This window comes from Benincasa hispida, chromosome 9 (genome assembly GCF_027475165.1).
Source record: "Benincasa hispida cultivar pf3 chromosome 9, pf3_genome.v1.1, whole genome shotgun sequence".
Taxonomy (NCBI): Eukaryota; Viridiplantae; Streptophyta; class Magnoliopsida; order Cucurbitales; family Cucurbitaceae; genus Benincasa; species Benincasa hispida.
The window spans coordinates 66,548,943-66,576,935 of NC_143486.1; the positions used below are offsets into that span (position 1 = coordinate 66,548,943).

The 27,993-nt window shown below is 34.6% G+C and overlaps 2 protein-coding genes across 2 annotated transcripts; both read right to left on the reverse strand.

Moving 5' to 3' along the window:
- Positions 1-18,703: 18,703 nt before the first annotated feature.
- Positions 18,704-26,963, reverse strand: LOC120086194 (jacalin-related lectin 3-like). Its single transcript, XM_039042723.2, has 6 exons — positions 26,703-26,963; positions 25,297-25,562; positions 20,675-20,885; positions 20,384-20,584; positions 19,800-20,309; positions 18,704-19,064 (listed from the first exon to the last, which is right to left on the reverse strand). Exons 1-6 carry the CDS (start codon positions 26,928-26,930, stop codon positions 18,813-18,815), a joined length of 1,668 nt encoding a protein of 555 aa, XP_038898651.2. The 5' UTR covers positions 26,931-26,963; the 3' UTR covers positions 18,704-18,812.
- Positions 21,006-23,400, reverse strand: LOC120086189 (uncharacterized). The gene has a single exon (XM_039042717.2). The coding sequence runs from the start codon at positions 23,135-23,137 to the stop codon at positions 21,104-21,106; it is 2,034 nt and encodes a 677-aa protein (XP_038898645.1). The 5' UTR covers positions 23,138-23,400; the 3' UTR covers positions 21,006-21,103.
- Positions 26,964-27,993: the final 1,030 nt, after the last annotated feature.

Genomic DNA, 27,993 nt, shown 5'->3' on the forward strand with positions numbered 1-27,993 from the left:
ACATGATCATTGTCTCCGTAGGGACAATGGTTGTTTCATTTTTCCTTCTCTCGGCGCCTCGGCCTCCATATCCATCGTCGATCCAGTCATCCATATTCCACGAGATGCGGTCGAGGATGACTTTAGCCTCTGTGTATGTCTAATCCATAAAACCACCTGCCGCGGAGGCATCAGCAATGCCCTGCGTTACTCTGTTCAGGCCATTATAAAAAGTTTCCATCAACACGCAATCGGGGATCCCGATATGCGGGCAGTTTTTCACCAGTCTCCTAAATCGCACCCAGGCGATGCTTAGGGTCTCATTCTCCATCTGTTCGAAGTTCAACACGTCCTTTTGTCACCTTGCGTTAACGGCAGGTGGGAAGAACTTCTTCATGAACCACTCCACCAGTTGCTCCCATAAAGTGATCTCATTTGGCACCAGTGCATGAGCTCACATCTTAGCCTCGTCCCTCAAGGTGTAAGGGAACAGATACAATCTTATACTCCCTGGGGTCACGCCAAGTAGGGAAAAGTTGCCACACATTTCGACAAAGCTGGTCAGATGGGCGTGTGGGTCTTCACCTTGCAGACCCCTGAACTGTCCGACATTTTGAATCATCTGCAGCATGACTGACTTAATCTCGAAACGTGTGTTCTCCTCCACAGTTGGCCTCGAGATTCCAGGCGAAAAGTCATACAAATTGGGTGTCGCATAATTCCACATTGGAATGTTGCGATCAACCGCCAGGAAGACAAGATCCTGTGCTGGTCGAACAACCCCTTGGTTCACAACCGGTACCGCATTATCATTGTTGTCCGCCATGCTGGCTGTCTTCTTTCGCCTAATTCGGTTCTGATGTGCCTTTGCGCGGAAAGTACGCTCGATCTCAAGGTCAGCTTCGAATTCCGATTCAGCACCAGGACTCATAAACTGTCAGACTACTCTCCGTGTTAAACAACCAGTACAATGAGATTTGTCCTGCAAAATACCAAAAACACACTCAAACAATAAACTGTTAACCAATCCCCGACAATGGTGCCATAAACTTGTAACGCTGAGAGATGTGATGTATGATCTATGCTCAAAATGATGCGATACTACTTCTAGATATGCGTTAATTATGAATGTTCACGTAGTATGCCATGCATTGTCACAAGTTTCCTTACGATGGAACGAAGTGTAATTCCACCGCAAGTTTCTCGGTGTGACCGAGGTCGAACACAGGGACTGTTTTAGGTTATTATGGTATGTTCGTGATATATGCGACTAGGTTTTTCAATCTTTAAAAAGGTGTTTTGTACAAGTATTAAAATTTCAATAAAATAAAGTAAGCAGTAAAAATGCGATAATAAAATAAAGATACAGTAAACCTAAGCTAGATGATACAAGATACAGGCTTCATGATACAAGATGCTGGTGTCAAGGTTAGCTGTGAAGGTTATGTAAAGAACGTGGAATGCGGTGGCAAGTCTTATGAATAGAACAGGAAGAGAAAGATAAATAATATAAATGTCATAAGTTCCTCAATTGCATTAAAGCTATAAGTACGGTTTCGCTTTTCTCTTGGCATACACCTTTCAGTGATCGGTTGCGCTCCCACATGTCTGTGGTGAAACATAGACGAACGAAATGAATGCAAGGTTGCTTCCATGTCTGGAAGTACTACTCGCTTTAGTTAACACATTCTTCTAACCTTCTTTCAATAGATCAGAATGGCATCTTCACTTCTGCTCTCACAGGTGAAGATGTCGTCTAGCATGCCTTAGCTAAACACATTTTATATCTTTAACACAGATTAAGTACTCATTTAATTCATATTAACTATCAGGGAATTAAGAAAACATCATGGAGAAAGTGATTAACGGGGGAACGAAAATAGACAGAGAATGGAATATGAAAGTGATCGAAACATTTAATATATCTATTAAGCGTTTGATACATGGTGTGTGAATGAAGAGATAAAGAAAGTGAAATACAACGATGAAAAGAGATAGAACAGATACAAACAAGCACCAACATCTTAGCACTGATTCGATGGAGATCTGCTTGCCAGATTGGATGGATCTGATGGTAGGATGAGCTTCCCTCTCAGGCTTGCTCAACTGGTAGCAGGGATCTATGCACAGAGCTTCAAATCGGGTATTTGGCAGAATAGATCTAAGACTCACCTCTCGGCCTTGTCTCGTCTTCTTCCCAGATTTCTTCAATTAAGCACTTAGCTCAACCTTTCCTCTCAACACTTTAGCAGCAATTAGCCCTGTATCAAGTAGCATATGTTTTTTCTGAAATCTATGGGGTATTTATAAGTGCAGGTCTTTGACTCCAGCCTTGTGGTCCCCACTTGCTGTTATGGTAATTCCGAAGATGGAGGAATAATTGTTCCTTCTGTCATGCAATCAGACTGTCAATTCTGCATAACCGTTAGTTGTACACGTGTCTCAATCCTCCGCTTTTGCATTGCTCAGCTACATCTTTCGATCGTGAATTCGTATGCGGTGTTGTTTTTATTACCGCATGCGGTTGACATGCAGCTCTGGATCGACTATCGCATTGCGTTTTCATTGCGGTAATCGTCTCTTCATTGTTGATTGACGGGCGCAATGTGACAGAGATGCGTTGATCAGTTTCTCTTGAGCCTTGAGCGCAAGCGGTGACTTGGTTTCCTGCAAAACAGAGTAAAATTCTCCTTGTCTTCCATTTTTATGGTGTTAGTGGGTGTAACTGCGATCATTTACAATTATTGTAATTCTAGGCTAATTTTCATACAATCAACACATGATCACTAACTTTTGGCTGCAATATCTAGATAAGGTGGCATAAATAACTTGTATTTCTACAAGTTATCAATACTCTCCTTTGAATGGTTGCAGGTGACAAGTCCTGTGTAGGTGTTGCTTGCAGCAGTTGCTTTGGATGCAGCTTTCTTTGATGCCTTTAGTTTACTTGAATGTTGAGAGAGAGATGAGAGGTAGAGACGTCCCACCGGACGTGCCAATTTGTTCTCGAGATTTCAAGAGGAATTTATTTCGTGGAACTTGAACTTTGTATTTGGACCAATTTTGTGGAAAGTGAGTAAAATCCCTAATACATAATATTTTGATGCTTTCAAAATAAACTATAATCTTTAAGCTGGTTGATCTTCTTGAATGATCAGCTTTTTGGCTTGTTGATCATCTTGGATGATTAGCCTTTTGGCTTGTTGATCTTCTTAGATGATCGATTTTTGGGCTTGTTGATCTTCTTGGATGATCGGCCTTTGGGCTTGATGATCTTCTTGGATGATCGACTTTTGGGCTTGATGATCTTCTTGGATGATTGGCCTTTGGGTTTGTTGATCTTCTTGGATGATCGACCTTTTGGCTTGATGATCTTCTTGGACGATCGACCTTTGGACTTGTTGATCTTCTTGGATGATAGGCCTTTGAGCTTGATGATCTTCTTGGACGATTGGCCTTTGGGCTTGTTGATCTTCTTGGATGATTGACCTTTAGGCTTGATGATCTTCTTGGACGATCGGTCTTTGGGCTTGTTGATCTTTTTGGATGATCGGTCTTTGGGCTTAATGATCTTCTTGGAGGATTAGTGTTCGCACGAGGCTTCTGGAGAAACTTGTTTCGTGGAGTTGAACTTGAGTTGGTGTTGATGTTGATGTTGATTTGATGCGATGTGCTTCGATCTCTAGTACTTGATCCTCTGATTCTCTCTCAATCAAATGTCTGCACTTGATTTGAGGAAACGAAGTGTGTGATGCTCTTGGAGTTGAAGTCTTGGAAGAATGCTTGTATCTTCGAAGGACTTCAATCTTTAGGTGTGGTTAGCTTCAGAAGTTAGGGAGTCTACTAGTTATTGGGAGAATTCTTTCTAGGTGTAGAATTTATGACTTGCTTGGAGTAGTCTTTGGGCCTGTTGATCATTTTGGATCAACCTGTGAGCTTTTCCTTGAGTTTGAGGATATTGAATCTTTAGCTTGTAAGCTGTGAAGATACAGTCAGTTTGTTGAAGTCTTCTAATCTTCAAACCTTCAAATAGGTTAGATCTTCAGTTCTTTAGAATTTGAGTGTTTTAGTCTTCAAAACTTTGAGAAGTTTCAGTCTTCAGCACTTGAGAGCTTGAGAGCATTGGTTTCAAGAATTAGGAGCTTCAGTACTTCGATCTTGGGAGCGTTGGTTTTCAAGAATTATGAGCTTCAGTATTTGGATCTTGGGAGCTTAAATCTTCATAACTTTTATAAGCCTTTTGATCTTCAAAGCTTTAGTATGTCTTTTGATCTTCACAACTTTGATATGTCTTCTGATCTTCACAGCTTGTTATGTCTTCTGATCTTCAAAGCTTTAGTATGTCTTCTGATCTTGAGAGTTTTGAAGGAGTTGTGTTCTTCAGATCCTCAAAGCTTCAGAACTTCAGATCTTCAGAGAGCTTTGACCTTTAACTCTTCCAACCTCCTCTCAAATGAAGAGATAATGTCTCTATTTTTAGAGATTTCTCATGGGCCTTACGTGGACTTGGGCCTAATTACTTTATTGGGCCAAAATTGGGTTTAGGCTAAAGTTGGGCTTGTGCCTATTTGTTGGGCCGAAATACTGGGCTTGAGCTTCATCTTTAATTTAGCCCAAAATTTCACCATCGGTTTGAATTAGGTTGGGCTCGAGCGACTTTAATTACTTGGCTCAATCCAACTTATAATTTTTCCAATGGGTTCGGGCTTTCATTATGATGTGGCAACTCGTGATTTACTGAAATTTCTCATTCAACAAACATATCAATATTCTCGTTTTTAGAAATATATATATTAAAAATATATATAAAAAAATGATGTATCCTTAGACATATCAGTATCTTAGTTTTTTAGAAATTGACGAATCACCGTATCCGATCGTATCTGTATCGTGTAACCATATCTATGTTTGTGCTTCATAGTTTCTAACCAATAAATATGATTTTAATTTTCTTTTCTGGGGTGATTTCCGGTTGAAGTGAAATCTGAATTTAAAACTAGTAAATCACACATAAATAAATAAAGCCAGTTGCAAACATGTTAAAATAAGTTATAAAAATTACAATATAAAATTTGCGAAAAAAAAAAAAAAGTAAAATCAATCAGCCTAACCCAATTTAAACGAGGTATTCTAATTGAAAAGTCAAAAATGTCGTACTGATAGTATGGAATTGGATTGTTATTTGATTACTATGTGTTTGTTATCTGATTTTTTGATTGATATACGATTGTTAATGATATAGATTGCCATCTGATTGTTGTTTGACTATATGATACTAATTGTCGATTACACCGATTATTATTTGATTTTTATTTCACTTTCGATAACTTGAACATTAGTTCTTTTCTCTTTTACTTTTACACATTTCACCCTTTCCATTACCTTCTATTTTTTGTCAATTAATTATTAATGTTTAATATTGACATCCGATTTCCTTTTGATTGTCATCTAATTACATTCTTTTTTTTTTTATCTCACGTTTAGTAGTTTCTGACATTGTCATTTGATTGACATTTGAATATCTCTATTTCTTGTCACATAGTTAGTAGTTTCTAATCATAGTTTCTAATATTGTGATTTGATTATTTGTTGATTGTTATATGATTTCTATATGAACTTCTACTATATCATTATATTAGAAGTTTCAGCAAATTATTTAGTTTCAAGTATATTCATTCGGGTAGTAATCAAAATTTCAAAATTTTTTGTAACGGGTTCAAATTAAAGAGCCGAAGGGGAAGAACAAAAAACCTTAACAAAAAGCCCTACATTTGAAAATAGTAAAATATGTGTTAATGGTAAGAAAGCCCATAGGAGTTGTATCTTAATACTGTTCTTCATTCAAATGCAACAAAATCAACCGAATTTCTTCTTCCACAATCTACAATTTATGAAAATATTTCATGATTTTAGATTATGATTTATGACTGCTAAATCCTATATTTAATTTACCATTCAATGCAATTTTCCAATAAATAAATAAAGTTAAAAACCATGCATGAAAACGATTTAAATTTAACTCTTGTTTAATAACATTTTGTTTTTTGAAAATTGTAGATCCTATTTTAATAACTAGTTTAGTTTTTTATTTTTGAAAACTTTGTTTATTTTGTTGTAAGTCTTTTTTCTTTTTTTTTTTTCTTCATGGTTGCCATCTTTTTCTAATTAAACACTAAAATTTTCAAAACAAAAACAAGTTTATAGAAATTATTTCTTTAGATACTATTTGGTAACCATTTGGTTCTTGGTTTTTAGTTTTGAAAATTAAGCTTATAAAGGCCCATACCATCCTTAAATTTCTTGCTTTGTTATTTACATTTACCAATACTTTCAAAAACTAAGCCAAAATTTAAAAACTAAAAAAAAAAACTTTTTAAAAATTTGTTTTTATTTTTAGAATTTGGCTAAAGATTCAACTATTATTTTTTTAAAAAAAAAAAGTAAATTACTATAAGAAATTGAAAGGAAATATGCTTAATTTTAAAAAACCAAGATCCATTTTCAAAACTAATAGATAGAAGTAGTATTTTGTAAGTTTACTTTTAAAAAAAAAAAACCAAATAGTTATCCAAAAATATATTAATTTTAATATTTAATTTTTGAAAATTTAAACTTTTAAGCACTCCTTACGTAGATTTCTTGGTTTTGAGAAAATAACATGAATAACTCAAAATATAAGGCCTAATGAAATTTGACCTAGCTTTTAGAAACAATCATTTTTTCAATCTCTTGCTTACATCATCCTCTTGGGAAGTTAACAAAATCATCTAGTTCTTTCTTCACACTTGCTATCTGCACTTTTTTTAAAAAAATAAAAAATCAGCGATCATCTTCCTAAAATCCACACTCAATTATCAAATTCCATTAATACTGAACTCCTGCTTCTTTCTTATGGATTTTGATTGGTTCCTCTCCATTTCCACTGTCGACTCACTTCGCTGAAATTCCCACAATTGCCCTCTTTTCTAACGATTTTCTTTTGTTGCCCTCTTTTCTAACGATTTTCTTTTATTTCTGCTGCCGTCTTCTTTTTCATCTCAAATTAAAGATGGAAGTTGGAGTGTGAATCAAAATGAGATGAAGAAGCAAGAGCGAGAATCCGAATGAAGAAAAAAATTAAAGGAAAAAATTGTAGATTTGATGAGGAAGAAGTGAGAGGAAGGAATGAGAATTTAAGCACTTGAATGCGTGTTGAGGTCAAATGGGTACTTCCACACGTGACTGACGTAAGAGGAACGCTATTTTTTAGCGATTTTTTAACCTTGGACTATTTTTCATTTGAACCCATATAAAAGAGCAATCTGTACAAATTTTCCCTTGGTTTTCAATTTCAATAGTGAAGAATTTGACAATCTCTTTTGGATTCTCGACTGAAGAAGAAGAAGCTAAGAAAAAGGAGTGATAGACAGTGAGAGAGTTCTATCATTATCTAACAATGATAGAACTCCCCCTGTTTTGAATTTCTATAGAGAAGAATTTGCAGTTTAGGTCGAAGAATAAGAAGAAGAAAAAACTAAGAAGAATTGTTGGGATGTATGACCTAAAGCCTCATAGTTATATGTTATTTGAAATAATAGTTGATTATTTTATATATACAATAATCTATTGAAAAAAGATCCAAGGTCATCTTATTTAATTTAAACATGTATGTAGTTGACATATAGGTGGATCATATTTAAGTAATAACCTAATTGGTTTGTAATATATGAATACGATTGGGTGTCTTATCTTGGTGACACTACGGATACGACTCACTTTATAATTGTTACAAATAGTGTTACAAACGATTTGGGTCTATGTGGAGATATGCGAGTGGGGTATCATATACAAAGAGTTTGTATAAGACTGGACCGCGAAATGATTAGTCTCTCTTTATAACACCGTTTATTGAAGAGATCAATATTTCATAGGATAACCATAGGTGACTCGACTTTAATCTTGAATGAGTTGTGAACTCCTGTTTATGAGGTAATCCTTTAATCTATATGGGTGAGAGTGGCCAGATTTGTCAACTCAATAAGCCTACCATTTTGGGGATTTGTTCGAGTAAGGAACTGGGAACACAGCTACACAAGATAGAATTCACTTTTTTTTCTATCTCTAGGGTAAGTAATGAAGGAAACTCACTAAGGGAGATATCCTTGAGCAGATGCAAGATTGACTCAAAGTTCCATTTTCCATTGAATATAAGTTTTACAGTAAATAAGAACAAGATATGCATTTACTTAAATTATAGCATGCATTAATAAAGGAAAAACTTAGGGTTTCGGAAACCCTTATCTTTGAAGACTAATCTTGAATTCTTAGAATTTATGCATTTACTTAACTTAGGGTTTCCATTGAAACTTTGGGGTTTATGCATTTACTTAACTTAGGGTTTTAAAGAGTTGTGGGCTTTGCTTGAATCCTTGGAAGAAGGAAGGAGATGGAGAGGAGGAGAATGAAGAGAAGAACTTTTCTTCTCTGTAAATTTTTCCATAGAGAACAATTCTCTCAGAGAGAATTAAGGAAGAAGATGAATCTCCACTCACATCATTTTTTCACAACCCACGTAAATTAACTCAGAGAATGGGGGAAGGGAGTTGTAGCACCTTCCCTTTAATTAATTTAAATTAAATATATATATATATATATATATATATATATATATATAATAACTACTCTATTATATCTATATACACTATATGTTATATCCAATATAACATATAGCCTATAGTTTTATATTGCATCAAATACAACATAACCTATGGATTTTATTTTCTCTCAACAATACATGACATTTAATATAAATCACATTTATATTAAGTTCACTTATATGAATCTTATTCATATAATGTATATTAGAATCATATTCAAATATTTATTTCCTCTAAACTTATTTATGGTATTTAATATAAATCATATGTATATTAAATTTAATTACATGAATCTCGTTCATATAATTAGTATTTGAATCATATTCAAATTCCTCTCATATTACCTTATATTATAATGTATCAAATACATTATATTAATTATATCACATATATAATTAATTTAATTAATTATATCATATATATAGGTAATTCCCTCAATTAATTTAAACACTTTAAATTAATCCAAAACTAATTCACAATTAAATCTCTGTTGAGCTACAGAGGGGATCTTATGGACCTGTAGATTGAAGCTCCAACGGTACTCGGATAATTAATTAAACTTTTTAATTAAATTACACAACATCCATTAACTGCCGGTCATTCACTAAAGACTGACAGCTGCACCCTTCGCACTACAGATAAATTTCTATGTCCATTAGATATAACCAATCAACAGTGCGATGACGCTTAATAAATTGCTTATAAGTATAGTTGGGCCAAAATTACCATTTTGCTCCTGTAGTTACATCTAACTCCTTAAGTACCATTGATTCCTCTAATGAACAATAAGTCATAGCCCAACTATGACCGAGTCCTTCTCTGGCCAGGAGAAGGTGTCTCCACTATGTTCAAGACTCGAAATCAATCCTTAAGTGAGCAATTTATTTACTTGCCCCTACATCAGGGAAGGAGTGAGTTTCGTCTTGTGTAGCTGTGTTCCCAGCTCCCCAGTCAGACGAATCCCAAAATGGTAGGCTTGTTGAGTTGACAAACTGGCAACTCTCACAATACAAATTAAAGGACCACCTTCATGAGCAAAAGTTCACAACTCACTCAGGATTCGGATCATGTCACCTATGGTCATCCTAGTGAAATGTAAGTCTCTATTATTAATGGCATTATATAAAGAGATTAATCATTTGTGGTCCGGTCTTATACAAACTCTTTGTATAGGATACTCCCACTCACATGTCTCTACATGAATGATCAGAATCAAATCATTTGAAGCACTTTACAATACTTGTAACATCTACAAAGCGGGTCGTATTCGTAGTGTCACCAAGATAAGATACCCAACCTTATCCATCTACTACAGTCTGTTTAGGTTATTATTTAAACAAGATCCACTTGTATGTTTCTACATACTTGTTTAAATTACATAAAATAACCTCGAATCTTAGTTTTTTGGGTCGAATATATGCTGATAAAATGACACTTATTTTATTAACAACAATATGTTTATACAAAGTTTATAAACTACGTGATTACAAAGACATTTAGGACACCAATCCCTATAAGTAGATGATTTGCTCCCTTAAGAGCTGATTTTGGGTCTTAAACAATGAGACCTCATCCTCTCACTGGCCTGAGAGGGATTAGTTTATAGTTGGACTATAAACTGTTTGTTCATTAGAGGGATAAGTGGTACTTAAGGAGTTAGATGTAATACAGGGATAAAATGATAATTTTATCCAGCTGTTATTACGAGCGATTCGTGAATGGTCGACTTACTATTGATTGGTTATATCCATAAATACAGAAATATATCTACAGAGCAAATAAGGATAAGTGGTACTTAAGGAGTTAGAAGTAATACAGGGGTAAAATGATAATTTTATCCAACTGTTATTACAAGCGATTCGTGAAAGGTCGACTTACTGTTGATTGATTATATCCATGGACACAAAAATATATCTACAGCGCAAAGAGTATTTAATGGAGTAATCTGCAGTTAATAAATGTTGATTAATTTAATTAAAGAACTTAATTAATTAATCTTATATCATTTGAGCTTCTAATATGTAGGTCCATTAGGTCCCCTTGCTAGCATACAAAGGGTTAAAACAAGGAACAAATATTTTTGGAATAATCTGAATTGTTCAAATTATTTAAGGAAAATAAAGAGAGAATTTATATTAATGTGATTAATATAAAAGTATAATGTATATTGATATATTATTATATATAGTTAATTATAAATATGATTTATAACTAACACTATATAAGAGACATGTATATTTGAATAAGATTCAAATTAATACAATGTATATTGATACATTATAATTAATTATAAATATGATTTATAATTATGAGAGATATATTTAAATAAGATTCAAATATTAATAATATGAATGTGATTCATATAATTTCTATATGTTATAATTAATATGAATGAGATTCATATTAAAACTATAGGTTACATGAGTGAGATATATATTTAAGATTCAAATATTAAATTAATAATAATAAGATTCATATTAGAACTATAGGTTAAAATTAGTACGAATGAGATTCATGTTAAAGCGGTAGATTATTTGAGATGTTGTTATTTGAATATTATTAAAATTTAATTAAATATATGATATTTAATTATTAATTATTAATTGTTAATTAATCAGTATTATTTAATCATATATTAAATTAAATTTAATATATTGATTAAATAATATAAGGTTTGAATAACTCCAATGGGAGTTATTTTACACATAATGGAGGGGAAAACTCCCTGTCCATCCACCATCTCACTTGACACACAATGTATGTTAGCTCTCATTTGTTTCTATGGAAAGTTACAGAAAGAAGTTTCTCATAAAAAAATCTCTTCATCTCTCTACTCTTCCCTTTGATTCTCAAAAGATAAGAAGTATCCCACCATCTTGTTCCTTGTCCTAAGAATAGCAAGGGAGGAAAGCCGGTGGTGGTGTCTCGATGATTTATCGTGTTATTGGAAGGAGTTTCATGTTCGAGGAAGATTTGAACCGTTTGTGGCTGTTCATGGGATTATAAAGAAGGAAGCATTGAAAAATATCTTCAAAGGTTAGTCTTTTTCCTCTTTCCCTATAAAACATGCTTGTAAATTTATGTTTATCCTCTTCTGTATGGTTTTCCGTTTTTCAAGAATTTTCAAAATAAATTTTGATTGTACATGCGTTCACATGTTTTCACTAAGAAATTCGATTCTTTCAGAACAGAGTTCTCCATTGAAGAAGAAGAAAAAGCTAAACATATCGTGAAAAAATTATGAAAAACTTAACAATTGAAGAATAAGAAGAAGGAGGAGGAGGAAGAGGTATCAATAACCTCTTCTCAAGCCGATAATCTCAATTGTCTCTTGGAATTGCAAGCCAATAATCTTAATTGCCTCTTGGAATCGATTTTTCATTGAAGATGGCCGATCAATTTTTTGTGAGGAATGTTGATAGGAGGAAGAAGAATAAATCGACGATGCAAGAAACACACGCAAGGGCAGTTTTGATATTTTAAAAAATACAAACATTGGTGTGCCCAATTTGGGTTGACTTATCCAATTTGGAAAATCTCCCTATTTATTTTTGCTATATTTGAAAATATTTCTATATTTTTGCCATCTAAAACAATTTTCGTTTTTAATAACTAGTTGGTTTTTTATTTTTTAACTATGTTTATTTCTTATTGATAGCACAAAAAAATGTGTTATCAGGCTCGAGTGACAAAAGTTAGTATAAACCCCAAACCCTAGTTTCCCTACTTAAGTAATAAGTATGCTAATTAATAAGGTAAATTTGTAGAGAAAAATTAAATGTATAAGAAGGGTGGCGGAAGAAAATTCTAAGTGTTGTACTCGGGTAGCTTGGTGGTAGGCAAAATAAGTTAAATAATGGCTAAGTGTTGGAAAAATGTGTGGAAGCCCTGGGCGTTGGTCTTGTCTTTAGAGGTTAGGCAAGCTTATTTGGTGTATAAGTGTGGCCACGTGGTGATGCTAGGTGTTGGAGTTGTGCAAGCCAAGGTGATTGAGTTGAACACAAGAAGACACCATGCATTGATAAGGGTTGTATGGCAGCCAAAGGATTGTACAGACTAGTGAACCTTGCAGCAAAAGGTATGCTATGCGATGACAAGAATGGGCAATGCTAGGCAATGCGTGGCTTGAGGCGCTGGTATGGGCGCTACCTAGATCGATGGGCAATGGCCAAGAGCTTGCCATGCAATGGTGAGAGACATGCGTTGATAACGCCTTGCAAGGTTAGGAAACTAAGTTGATGCGATGGCAAGGCAATACCTTTGGCAATAGACGTGTTGAGGCGTTGGTCTTGGGGCAAGGCAATGGACAAGGACATGTGGCAAAAGGAGTGGGAGATGGTGCAAGCGTCGGTCTTGAGGCATGCAACAATTTGATGGAATGCGTTGATGGAGCTGTCATGCATTGCAGATTGTCGAAGGAAAGGGCTTGCATTGATGGTCAAGGGAAGATGATTAGCTTAAACCACCGTTTAAGTGGCCAATTGTCATGTTTAGGTTTAATAACCCCATTTAGAGGAGGAGGTGGCAGCCTAATGACTCAAGGTTAGCATGCAGATTTTAGTATAAATAGGAAAGGCTGATTTCAGAAGGATGGTTTGGGAACTCTGCTCGTGCAGTTGAAGTGATTCTAAAGGCATATGAAAGCTGAGTAAGTCTAATTTATGAGGTGGGGCTTCTGAAACGAAATCCTAAAGGAACTAAGCTGAAGATTGAAGGATTTGTAGGAAGGTCGAGCTCTCGAGTAAGTCTGGGCCAACGTTAAAGATTTGAAGTTTCTGGTCAAACCATGAAGAATCTTGAGCTCAAACAAGTTTATAGAAGAAAATTTCTTGAAGAAAGGTCTGAAAATTAAGTTATTTAAATTACAAGTTGAATCTGGAAATTTTGAACAAGTAGGTAGCTGCTTGGGATGAATAAGTAGGTAGCTTGATGGTTAGCATTTATGCACGGGCCAAGGTGAACGTGCATGCATAGGCAGTAGCAGACGTTAGCACACCTTGGGCTAAGCATAGGGTTGTGTAGGCGACTATAGGTGACTTAGACTCCAAGGAAGGAGTATGCGTTGATGTACAGCAAGTTGGGCGCATAGGTTGTGTGATTAGCGCAAGGGTTAGACTATGTGTTGGGCCATGTGATGAGGTGTGTAAGCGTGTGTTGAAAGCTTGGATGCATAAGGGGAAATCCGTGGATTAAGGTGTGGCTGAAGGTACGCCTAGGCCATGCGATTGGCGCATGGTATGCGGTGATGGTGTGTGAGACTGCCGCATAGCAATCTTAGCACCTAGAGGAAAATTCTAAGTGTTCAATGCCTAGTGAGGTTGGCTTTAGGAGGTAAGACTAATGTGTCAAGAAGAAAATGAGCTTAATTATGGAAGTTAGTCTTAAAAGGAGAGACCATTACTAATAGCTAACATATATTGTTATGTCCACAGGGTTGACATTAATAGGAAAAGCTCATTAATCTTAAAAGAATTGCCCAAAGACTGTGATTGACTATAAACATTTTATAATGTTTTGAATATTTTAGTTAAAAGTTTATTCTCATACTAGCTTATTCTAAAGCAAATTTTCCAAGCAAATCAAGTCTATAAAAGATGCTAACGTATGCTAGTTTTTAAAAGAGAGTTTCTAAAATATGTTTAAAGATTACTTAGTTATATGAAGCATGCGTTACTAGTTATGTTCTATGATACTATGATTTCAGTAAGCTTGTTAATGGAAATATTTACTTAAAAGTTACAATGAGCTCGATGCATGCTAGTTTATAAAGAGATTTAGTATGTTTCAGTTAATGTGCTTTTAATGTTTATGAGCATGCTTTAGAAACCAAGTTCTCATGAATGCTATGTTCTATGACACCATATTTTCAGTAAGCCTTTCTATGAAAGTATTTTCTTATGATGTATGAACAACTCAATACTAAAGTACTAGGAGAAGGTATTTGAGCTCAGTTTTAGTTATGATCCTCGACATCAAGATCTAGGTTAGCTATACGTGCACGTATGACAAGTGTAAAGGTTTAGAATGGAGGGCTGAGCAAACGAGCCTTTCCCTCAAATGAAGATCAATATGGAGGGCTGAGCAAAAGGGTCTCTCCCTCACATGAAGATCAGTTATAAGGTGATGGCAAAAGGGTTCACACATTAGCTTAGGTTATTGGTGACGTAAATTTGGGACGCAATTATGCGATGCATGTCTTAGGTTATGTGTTGGTTCTCATGGGTCGGTGGTCATGCGTTGGAATGGAATGTAAGCGTTAATCTCTTATGTAATGACCATGCATTTCTATCACAAGTTTTCTTGCGCTCTCGCCAAGTATAACGGGATCGTAAGTTTCTCGGGTGATTTGAGGTTGAACTCAGGGACTTGTAGCTAAATGGTATGCGGTAATGTATATGCGGCGAAGGAATAAAAGAATGATGAGGGTTATGGGCTACGTACTACTTATACCCCTAACTAATAGATTAAGTGGTGAAAGTATGACTGAGAGGTATAGACGCGACAACTGTTAACGCGTGGTAAAATGCATGAAAAAAATAGATAAAATGGCGAGGATGTCTTCACTACAACACTAAGCTTGACCGCAAGGGCAACCCCAGCCAACGCAAGCTATGCGATCATGCTATACACACTTGACGTAGACGCATGCGATGTATATGCGATAGTATCGAGAAGCCTATTTCTAAGCCTCTATATTCCCGCTCACGTGCTCTCGCACATAAGCAAGATGACTGCATACCACCATATCCTACTTAAATGGTGCATACGCTGTGTAGTAGCAAACGAAGCTTATTCCTAAGTTCCCCATTCTTGCTTATGCGATCCAATCCGCTCTCCCAAGACTTAGATTTGGTTTTTAGACTACTCTTCCAAGTATGCCTACATGATAAATGACGCGCTCATAAGACAAGGTAATCGTATAAACCTGGCTGACGTAAGATTATTACTATCTCTAGTAAAAACTTGCTTACATTGCTTAATGCGACTAACCACTTACCCTCCCGAGCAGTTAGTTGTTGCTGATTCTACTCATAGACAAGCATTGCGTCCACTTATAGACAAGTGTTGCTATAGCTTTACAGTAAGCAAATAAGGTTTTCTCATAACACTCGCGCAATGCACACCTCTTGATAGTTTGCTACATGCTTCATATTCCTATGTCGCATGATTAAGTATGCGATACTCTAACAGTCTTACTCAGTGATGCAATGAAAGTAAAGGATGCTAAGTAAATGAAGATGGAGATGGAATCGAAGGAAAATATAGAAATACATTGATCACAAAATGTATTAATCTCTTAAAGCATAATGTAATACAATACAAAGAAAGAAGAGAAATGGAGGGTCAGCTGGAAGCAATGTCTTGTTTCCAGCAGATGTGTGTCAAGGCTGCCGGTGGTGCCATGGATGGGCGGTGGAGTAGACTCTCTCGAGCTCTAACTCTGGCGAAGGCTCTAGTCATCACTCGGAATGATTGAAGGGGTGAAGAACTCTCAAGACTATCTTCTCACGCTTTGGTCTGGATCACAAGGTTCCACCTGAAGGTAGAAACTTGGATGATTTGAAATTTTTCTCTACTGCTTCTATTTATAAAGCTTGATCGCCGACAACATTTATGAACTTGCTCTGAATCTAACACTTCGCGGCGCGATGGTCCTTTTCGGAATCTCTGCTGCTAACGGCGTGGTAGGTGAAATGTCAACATCATCTTTTGAAACTCCCGAGGTATGCGTTCATGATTGGTTTCTAGAGTATCAATGCCTTCCACCACCCTTGCGATCATCCCACTAGTATGGTTAGTCGCAATCTCTCTGCGATGACCGCATTCGCTTGACAGTTGCAACTTCGATGCGATGGACGCATGCGGTTAATGGCCGCAACATCTATGCGTTGAACGTATATGTTCGCCTCTGCGATGGAGAGATTCCCCGCATGCAGTTGTCTTTGCGATAGCCTGGCTTCCGCATTTGCGACTGCTTCCTGCATTAGCTACAAAGATAGACAATTGAACGCATAAGAATGCATAAAAGTGGGTTAGCCGAGATTCTTAATGTCGGTTGACGCAAGCTCGTTTTCTCATGAATTCTTAATATAATCGTCGCATCTTGTACTTAACAGCCCTCATAATTCTAAATAAAAGGCTTATAATGACGTGCATTTCTGCCCGTCATCAGTTATGCTTGGGAATTGAATAAAAGAGCCTCTCTCTCAACCAAGGATTTGTTAAAATATGTTATCAGATATGATATCTTTAAAAGGTTTTCTGTAAAGCTAGGTTCACGGTTGGGAATTAAACAAAAAGGTTCTCTCTCTCAATTGAGGATCAAATTAGCTATGTTTTAAAAAAATGTTATGTTTTTAAGTTATTCATACATGTTTGCTTGGCCAGTTACCAGTTTCAAGTTTAAGCATGAGATTTATACTTTAATTAAGTCACTCACTAGGCTAGTAGCTCACCCGTTTTTAAATGTTTTTCCTTTCCAAGTAGCGGTCATCTCCCTAAAGGTTAGTTGAAGGAAACTTAGGCGGTTACTCTGAATATTTGTACACAGGTGTTGCATACTAGGGAATAGTTCTGAGTGTATGAAATTTTGCTACTATATGTACATATTATAAGTTGCTATGTATGATACCCTAAGGTTGTCTTAATGTTCGAAGTTTTGTTAGTTCTTGAATGTTATTTACGTTGTTCAGGGTTCCTAAACTGGTCAGCTAGGCAGTAAATGCCACATAAAGGGTTGGTAGCTGTTGTCATCACACTCTTTTTCAGATTAAGAGGGTAATCTGAGAGGGGGTGTGATAGTAAGCTAATTCAGGAATTCACATTCGTGTTGGTTTTCTCTAGGGAGTTTGTTCGACTTTTTCAGACATTCAATTTGGCTTGATAAGCAGTTAACCCATGAATCGTGCATGATAAATCAATGAATTAATCCATAGATAGCCCAACAATCTCTTAATTAGCAAAGGTAATCTCGTGTATCCTTTTTTCAATCTATCTTACTTTATGCACTTTAAATTCTTGCAATTTAGTTTTCCTGTCAACTTAATCTCAACCCCCAAAAACCGATTTAGCTTAGAGAAGTTTTATCTTAGGATTCCTGTGGTTCGACCCGGTCTTGCTACTGATACTACTTATTAGTTGAAGTACTAGATCGTGAATATAAATCTTATTTGATTGATAAAAGTCTTGACAACTTTCTTTCCATTACTGGTAATTTTTTTTTTTATCATGGTTTTCATTTTTTTTATTGAACACTTGAATTTATAGTCAAATTCCCAAAAACAAAAATGAGTTTGTAAAATTTTTTTTAATTATCATTTGGTAACCATTTGATTTTTAGTTTTTAATTTTCTAAATTAAGCCTATAAATCTCCTTACCACCCTTAAATTTCTTATTTTGTTATCTACTTTTTACCAATATTTTAAAAATATAAACCAAAATTTGAAAACTAAGACCCGTATGGTAACCATTTTGTTTTTGAAAATTAAGTTTATGGACACTACTTCCACCTTCAAATTTCTTCCTTTGTTATCTAGTTTTTACCAATTGTTTAAAAAACCAAGCCAAATTTTGAGAACTAAAAAAAAGTAGCTTTCAAAAAGTTATTTTTGCTTTTTGAATTTGGCTAAAAATTTAACTATTGTGCTTAAAAAAGATGCAAATCATTGTAAGAAATATGGATGAAATAAGTCTAATTTTCAAAAACAAAAACAAAAAATTAAATGATTATAAAACAGAACCTAAAACAATCGTTTTAAATAACTTATTTTATTTTTAAAATTTGACCAAAGATTCAACTATTATAAAAAATGTTAATCATTATAAAATTTTTAGAGAAAATAGACTTAATTTCAAAAACCCAAGAACCATTTTAAAAACTAAAGAAAACACTCCTTATATGAAGTTCTTTGTTTTGTTATTCACACTTACTATGTTGAAAAATATCCCAACTCAATCAACTAAGCAATATAAATGAGCCCATAAGAGCGTCCAAATGGGATGAATACAACCATTATTTTCTTTCTTTTTAAATTTAACTAGTAAATTAAGGACATTCAAATCCTCAATCTCCTTAATTGAATATATATACTTTAACTCGTTGAACTATATTAAAATGGTCAAATTTAGCCATAATTTGAATTTGAAGTAGGGAAAACATTAAGCACTGGGATGATTTAGCAGCATATGCATAGGTCCTAATAATGTTGAATTAATTTCACAAGAAGTCCAATGGCATTTAGATGTGAAGTTGAGGATCTTCCATGGATGCCAACAATCTTCAACCCAATAGTTGGGAAGGAAAACTTGGTTCCATCTTCATTCCCAAATGGTCCATAATTAGTTTTATTGGTTTCAAAAGTCAAGGATCGGATCATGATGGTACCTAGTTCACACTTATAGTGGCCATGAACTGAAACTAGATTCTCATTTGGAAATTCAAGAATAACCTGCAATAATTTTTGTGAGATAATTGTCTAAAAGGTCCATTTTAAAGGTCTAAAATGGTAAATGATCTAGTTTTTTTAAAAAATATCAAACGTCCCTTTACTGATGTCATGACCATGTGAAGTTATGGTATTGTCATTTTTTCTTTTTCCTCTTCTTCTCTGATGCGTGAAATCTTCCTCTTTAGGTCATCTTCTTCTCCGACTTCTTCTCCTCTATACATCTTCTTCTTCTTAATTCTCCGACACGACGAGTCAATGCGAGCAGTTTCAATGCGACCAGCTTCAATGAGTAAGAGACAAGAGAGATGAGTGATTTTGTGAGTGAGGAAACGAAGAGAGAGCTAGACGAGCTTATTTGTTAGTGAAAAAAAGAAGGGAGAGCGAGACAAGCAAGAGCGATAGACATAGTGATTTGTGAGTGAAAAAAGAAGAGAGAGCGAGACAAGGGAGAGCGAGAGCACTTCTTCGCGTGCACACAAGTATATTTTGGTAATTTCACCTGAATTTGACGTCAACAAAGGATCATTTGACATTTTTTCAAAAAGCGAGTCATTTCACATTTTTTGCTTAATTTTTGGGTCATCCATCCGATGGACCCTAATTTTAGTTTTATTAACATTATTAGAGAAGATTAAATGTCTATTTAGATTGACTTTCTAAAGTCTAAAAAGAGCGATGATTATTCAATAATAATAATAATAAAAATAATCAAGGAAGGAGTTTAGGGTAATTAACCTGGGATGCAGAACCACCCTCTCCACCATGCTTGTGAGACCAAACAAAGTTTCCATTCTCATCCAAATATTCCATTTGGATAGAAATAATCCAATGTTCATCATTATGAATCACCAACTGTTTGATTGCTTGAAAACACTCACTCCATGGTTCCCCACCTTCACCACCATATTCTCCCAAACTAAATTGCTCAATCTCAGTTTCAACTTCAACTTCAGATTTATGTTGAGCTTGCAGCGACTGAGAGATTGGTTGTACGTAGATCCCAATTGCATCGAGAAACCAACCAGAACTGCCATGGAATCCAACGATCTTTGCCTCCATGATTGGGAATGAAAATTTGGTTCCTTCTTCCATCCCAAATGGTCCGTAAGTTTTTGTATTACTTTCCAGAGTTAGCGATCGAATCACTGTGGTTGGAGTTGCAGCTCTCTTCTCCATTATCTTCCCTATGTCGCTGTAGTAGCCATGGATTGAGATCAGGTACTCGTTTGGATATTCTAAAACAACCTGCAATTGTCACTCGATTCAAATAAAATGAACAGATATTTGAAGTGGAGATTCAATTTAGGGTTTGGTGCGACCTTGGAAGTAGAACCCTTGTTTCCCCCATGCTTGGGCTTCCAAATTGATTCCCCATTGTTGTCATACTCGATGTTCACCGAGTAGATACACTTTTCATGATTAATCACAATCTGTCTGACGGTGGAATGAGCTCCGTCATCCCAACGACGGGCGACCTCTTCGCACCCTTGAATCCCAATCTTCACCACCACCTCATCTTCCTGCACAAACGAATCGCTGAATCAGAGACTGTGGAGATCGAATCGTTATCTTCATTTTCAAGTTGCAGGTAAGAGCTAATATATATTTACCATTCTCTGTAGACTAGCCACTGCAAAATACTGCGATTGTGAGAAGGATAAGAAAGCATAAGGTTGAGACTGAGAGGAGAGATTTTTTAGGATTAATAAATTGGATTGATTGTGATGTACGGTGCCGTGGTGGGTAGAAATTTTAGTTTTGAATGGTTGGAGATGAGATTGATAGCTCATCAAAATAAGACCCACTTCCATTGAGATATCTCTAGACCCATGGAGATTTTGACTTTTCAGGGGTTCTATTATTATTTTCTTTTAATTCGTCTTTTTTGGGATTCTGATGTATATATCCATTTAAACTAAGTTCTTGGTAATCTGGGTATTTGATCAAATTTCTTTATGGTATTTGAGATTGTCACTACATCTACATGCCAACCATTAGAGATTATGGTTACTCAACTACAAAGGAAAGCATAAAATTTGTCACTTGATCTTGAAACTTAGTTTGCCTTTGAGTATCTGCTCGTGGTAACAGTGCCCAATAGCGTGGACATTGAACTTGCAGCGACGACATTCATAGGCCAAGTTGCCAGCACAAGGTTTCCCACAGTGATCACAATCAGAGTAATTCATCTTCCCCTCGGTCACAAGAGCCAACGGATGCTTGTGAGTTTCATATGATCCATACTTAAGCCATGGATATTCCCCAAGAATGCACTCAGGGTGGGCAGCTAAACGACATGTCTTGCAGTAATAAAAACAAACGGATGGGTTCCTCTCTTCTTCGCATACATCACAGTAATATTCACCTGTTTCATCTTCCACAGAGAAAGTCAGATCCAACAAACTACCATCGAATTTGCATCTTGCTTTCTGGGGTAGAGTTGCACATCTGAAATCTAAAGAGAAGTCCTTGCAGCCATCGTCACATTCGAACACTGTCTTGTTGGTCTGGCCACAGCCCCTACATTGTTGATCATCGTGGTTCTGAGCAAGAGACAGTAAGTGCCGGTGGCTTGGATGCTTGAGTTTCTTGGTTTTGAGCAGAACACAACGAAGGTCGAGCGTATACAGACACTCTTCACAGTGGTAGGCATAGCCATGGCAGAACTGTAGACAAGCATGGCACTGAAATGCCACATCTTGGGTTGTGATAAGTGTTAAAGGATGTTTATGTAGTGGGTGCTTCCTTGTAATTAGCAAATCAGCACAGTCTTTATGGAGAAAGAAACCACACTTAACACAACTATAAGAGTAAGATGGTATTGTGACCGAGTAGCATTGCATACATCCATAACACTGTTTATCATTGTTACCCTCTTCTTTGTAGAGGATTAATTCCTGTTCACAATTTGAATGCAAAATCTCAACTTCAAGCGTTTTGTTTGAAGAACTTTTGGATGTGGCATCTTCATCTTTTAACGGATTGATGTAGGTTTGAAATGAAGTTTTTAGTTTGCTTCTGCTGCTTATATATAAACGTCCATCATGTTGTTGTAGTCCCTGCAAGTACTTTTCTGCAGCACAATTTAAATGAACGATGTAGCTGCATTTGGAACAACTATATGCTGCGAACTCTGGTTCAACCTTCTTTCTGCAGATGTCGCAAGCTAACTTGTCCTTATCTTCAAATGGGTGAGAGTATGTGAAATTGAGAGGACAGTCGTGTCCAATAACCAAGAGGGATGGTGGCAATGCTGCACATTTCTCATGAGCCAAAAGATGGCAGATACTACAAAACAATGGAAAATCATGTCCCCACGAACCACATAACAGGCATTTAAAGCTAATTATAGTCCGCAGTCTGGTGAAGTTGTGTTTGTGATTTGAAGATACTCGACACGTTACATGGAGATGGAAATTGCAGTGAACACAACTATAAACAAACTCTGAGCATTGATTTTTGCAGCTATTGCAGAAAGAATGAGGCTTGGCATGGGGAAAAAGGAAGAGCGGGTGATGGTGTTGGTTAGGTTGCAATATCTCTTGCGGCAGCTCGGCGCAACCTTTATGAAAACGGATATTACATTTAGAGCAAAAGTAAGCAGGACCAGAAACAAGCAACATTCCACAAAGATGGCAAACAACCAGCTTCCTTGTAGCGAGCTCCTTCTCGAGGATCAAAGGATGTGAATGGCTGAAATGTTTGCCTATCGAGTTCAAGCCAGGACTTCTAGCGATAGTGAGAATGCATTTGATATCAATGATGAATCTGCAATAGGTCTGGGAGCAGGTGTAGAAGCAATCACGGGGCATCTGCCAGCAACAATAGCAATGGTCGGAGTTGGTTTCGGTGAGGGAAAGAGAATGTTGGGGATGGAAGCGGGAGCGAATTTGAGGAGGGAGGTGGATGCAGGATTGATGAATGTAGAATTTGCAGTGGGAGCAAACGAAAGCTGGGGGATACAATGCTTTTTTGCAAACACAGCAAAACATTTCTTCTCGGCTGTCTGTTCTTTCTTCTATGTACGTCAATGGGTGTGAGTGTGGCTGCTCCAAAAGCTTCAATTTCTCCATCTCTGATCCCTCTGCCTCGAACTCCTCTCGCCTTCACTAATCAAATGGTTCAATTCAAATGCTCTTATAATTGTAAAACAAAGCATTGTTTAATTATTTTATTTTCAACCCGCAACATGATCTCTCCATCAATCCTTTTCTTCTCAATTCATACTATTATTAAACTAAGGAAAATCAAGGCTATATTTTCCTTATTTATTGCAAAGTCAAGGCTACAGCTGTCTCATTATATTAATCTATGCATATAATTCATTAGTTTTTTCCCCAATGATTGATGATGGAGGAGGGGTCTTATCTCAATGTGAATGCTAGATTATTTTATATTAAAAAATAAATATACACACACACACAGGTGAGAACACTCAGACAGCCATGGGCATGAACTATGAAAGCTATTAGAAGGTTAAATTATATATATGTGAAAAAGTTAAATACATATTTTGGTTCCTACTGTTCTGGTGGTGGTTTTTTTTTTTTTTTTTTCTTCTTCAATTTAGGCTAACCTGTTTTAATATTTTTCAATTATACTCTGACCGTTAAACACAAAGATAATTTAGTTGGTAGAAATTTCAAGATAAATTTCAGTTAAGTAAGGTAAGTAAGGGTCGGTTTGGTTTGTAATCCGAATTATATGTGTTTGACACAATTCGAATTCTGTTTCTGAATTTTTTTTTTCGGATTCTATGATCAAACAGTGTAAATTTTGAAAATAACATTTTTATGTTTTTATTATATCCCGAATTTAAAATTTAAAATGTAGAATTATATTAAATAAAAATAAAAATATTTAGAAATACCTAATTCAATCTGTTAAAAATTAAAATAAGTATTATGTAGTATATTATAAATTAGGTTAAATTCCAAATTTGGTCCCTGTAGTTTTGATAAAATTGAAAGTTAGTCCATATGGTTTTAAAATTTAAAATTTAGTTTCTATGATTTAATAATACTTTCATATATGTCCCTGCTTAAATAGTTCGTACCATATGTCGATAGGGACTATTGATGAAACTTTTATCAAACCATATATAGTATATTCTAATTATAAACTGTAATACTTAAATTTTAACTTCTTCCAAACTACTGGGACAAAAATTTTAATTTTTCCTATAAATTATATAATATTACAAAATAATAATTATACAATTTTTTTTAACATAAAACCATGTTCATAAATAAATTAATAATAGTTTATTGTCAAGTAATATTTAGTGGGTAATTATAACTAGTTTATAATTTTCTAAATTAGAAATCAAATTTTGAATCTTGCTACCAAACACATATATGAAAACATAAAATACAACTATGTTTTCATCTAATCCCTTGTTTACAAATTTCTTTTTTCAGATTCTCTACCAAAAAATTCCTAAATAATCTTTTTTTTTTTTTTAAAATTCATCCTTTAAAAAACATAATTCCTCCTCCGAAATTCTAATAATACATAATGACCTATTTGGATCTCGAATATTGTGTTATGACTATGAGTTTGAATATTAAATCTCTAAGATATAAAAGGTGTTTATATGTGTTAGAACATGTAGACCATCGTCCTAAACAACATTGTCATTACATCTTCCCTTTGTTTTAAATGATAACGTCATCTTATTGCTCTTTTGCTTTTACCACTTTTGATTTGGAAGAAGAGGAGAGAAACATGATACTTTTTTTTTTTTTGGTACAAATTGAGCAAAATTTTGAAGCATCTTGACTTTTAATGCACCCAATCTAAAAAATTAAATTGAAACTCTTAGATCATAACTTTGAACCCAAATTGATTCATTTTAGTGTCGAAGTTTAAAGAGTAATTGTCTTTCAAAATGGAAAAAATTACCTTACTTATGGAAACAATACTACATCCACAAGATCAACGAACTTTGATTTAGTTTGTGGAGCATACTAAATTTCAACAAATTTTAGAAATAGAAAAAATAATTTGAAGAAAAGGCATATATTTATATACTAATTCGTGATCATTCAATTAATCGCATCTTTTCTATAAGTTGGTTATTTATGAAAAGATGCATATATTAATGAAAAACTATAACTCATGAAATTAAAAGAGTGCAATAAACTTAAACAAAGAGTTAGATACCATTTATTCTAACAAAAATATTAGGGAGCAATGGTATATTTATTTAATAAAGTGTATATATATTCATTTTGAAATGGAGATGGGAAGGAAGTGGAATCCAATTGCATCGAGGAACCAACCAGACCTTCCATGGAACCCAACAATCTTGATGAGTCCAGTAGTTGGGAACGAAAACTTGATTCCCTCTTCAATCCCAAACGGACCCAAACTTCGTTCATTGGTTTCAAAACTCAGTGATCGAATCACGTTCGTTGGATTCCCAATTCGATCGTATATGTTGCCATGGTACCCATGAACTGATATAAGATACTCACTTGGACAATTCAAACAAATCTGCATTTTTTGTTTTTTCTCCATTAAATTATAAGTTATGTAGGATAGAGGATCAAATATCATATCTTAAAGTTGACAAATTCATGTTAGTTGAGTTATTCTCATGTTCTAAACTTTTAAATAAACGTGTTTACTTAATTAGATTATCAAGATCAACTTATAAACTTTATTTCTACTTTTAAGTTCTTTTTTCAATCAACTTGTAATTTTTATGGTTGTTTTCAAACTGAAAGCAGAATTTTGAAATTTCTATTTTTATTTTCGAAATTAGGTCGCCAATGTAAATGTTTACTTAGGAAAATAAAAAACAAACATAATTTCTAAATTATATAATACATACTATATACACTATATACTTTAAGAAATTAATTGAGTTTATAACATGACAAATTGTATTTCTAAGACCCCATTTAGTAATAATTTTATTTTTTGTTTTTGTTTTTGAAAATTAAGTCTATACACACTATTCCTACCTCCAAATTTCTTCCTTTGTTATATATACGTTTCACTTATGGTTTAAAAAAACAAAGCCAAGTTTTGAGAACTAAAGAAAAGTAATTTTCAAAAAGTTGTCTTTGTTTTTGTTTTTGAAAATTTGCTAAGAATTCAACCATTATATTTAAGAAAGATCATAAATTATTTTATGAAATCTAGATAAAATAAGTTTATTTTTCAAAAACAACAAGAAAAAACCAAATGGTTACAATTGAGGTGTATAAGGGCATTGTTGTATTTTCACTACTTGTATTCATGTAGGCTATATTCTTGGTTGTATTCTTCATTCTTCACAATAATAAATGTACAGAAACAGAAACTCAGTTTTATTTACTTTGTTGGATGCAAAAGTTATCAAACGGAGTCTAAATGTTTTTACCTAATATAATTCTACATTTTAAAATTTAAAATTCAAAGCATGTATACAATGAAAACATAAAAACGTCATTTTCAGAATTTGCACTGATTCGATCACAGAAAATCCAAAAACAATTTTCAAAAATAAAATCTAGATTATCTGCCAAACACATATTTACGAACATAGTAAATTCGAAAATATAAAACAGAATTCAAATCATCTACCAAACAAGTCCTAAATTTTGGTCATACTTCATTTGGAATGGTTGATACTCAAAGTTAAATTACCTGAATGATTTGTTTGCCTTCATTTCCACCATGTTTTTTAGGCGTAATTGTGTTGCCATCTTTGCCTTCATATTCAAATCGAATGGCATCGATACACCTTCCTCCGAATTGAATTTCCAGCGTTTTTATGTTACAATAAACTCCGTCGTCCCAGTCGTTCCCACCACTACTTCCTTTCGCTTTAAACGACAGCGTTCGCTCCTCTTTTCTTTCTTTAATTTCTCCCATTCTCGCTGCCTCTAAAGACTTCTCCCACTTCTAATTAACAAGATGTAAGAAATTAAAGTTTTTTGAAAAATTAAAGCAACTCATTGAATTACGATTCAGAAGGTCAACCTCACAGCTGTCACATTATATCTTAATTTCATTTATTATATACATGCACATGACTCATGAGGAGATCTCACTTACCATCATTATACTATATAATATGTTATATAGATGTAATAGTTTTAGCCATTATAATTTAGTACGTGACAATTATTTTATAACTCTAAACTTGAGAGATTGTATCAATTTTAATCTTAAATTTTTAGGAGGCATTTGGAGTAATGAGTTAATTATTATAGTCCTAAGTTATTATAGTTGGATTATGATAGTTTGTGTTTGGGGTGTAAATTAATTTAGTTTGGGTTATAATAGTATGTGTTTGAGGTGTAAATTATTTTAGTTTGAGAAAGGAAATAGTAAATACGGTAGAAAATAATAAAAAAAAAAATGATGACTGTAAAATAGTAAAAGCTATAGTAAATAGTAAATACGTTAGTAAATTAGAGTTTTGAAATAGTGTTGATGGTAGCTAATTGAAAGTTTTGAAATAGTTTTTATTGTAGCGAGAGGTGATTATTATATTTTGATGATAACCCTGGCCACAAACGCCCCTTTAATTTATCAATTTGAAACTTGAAATTGACATTTAATTTAACGTTCAACTTTCAAATTCATTAATTTATATTTCAAAGTTGAATGAGTGTATCCATTATTGATATGGTGATCTGTTACTAATTTGCAATACACGTGTGGGCTTGTTTCTGAACAATAAAACTAGAGAAGAAGGAAGAAAAAGATGACACCAAGATTAAAGTGGTTCGACTATGAAGCCGACGCCCATTGTGAAGGAGAGGAGCTCCAAATTTTGTTTTCAACAGTCAACAGTTAACATTCAGAAGAATGCGTAACGGATAAGAAAATAGTTTTCTAATAATACTATGATTGTATTTTGAGACTCGTCTCAAGATTTAAACAAGCATATGAAATTGGTATTCTCTTGATGGAGTTTTGCAGACTCAAA

Bases quoted from the DNA above. Each gene is read 5' to 3' on its own strand.
- LOC120086189 (XM_039042717.2), bottom strand. From the start codon at position 23,137: ATGGAGAAATTGAAGCTTTTGGAGCAGCCACACTCACACCCATTGACG.
- LOC120086194 (XM_039042723.2), bottom strand. From the start codon at position 26,930: ATGGGAGAAATTAAAGAAAGAAAAGAGGAGCGAACGCTGTCGTTTAAA. The intron at 20,310-20,383 runs GTCGCACCAAAC...TGACAATTGCAG, and splicing joins ACAAGGGTTCTACTTCCAAG to GTTGTTTTAGAATATCCAAA. The intron at 19,065-19,799 runs GTTAATTACCCT...AAATTATTGCAG, and splicing joins AGGGTGGTTCTGCATCCCAG to GTTATTCTTGAATTTCCAAA.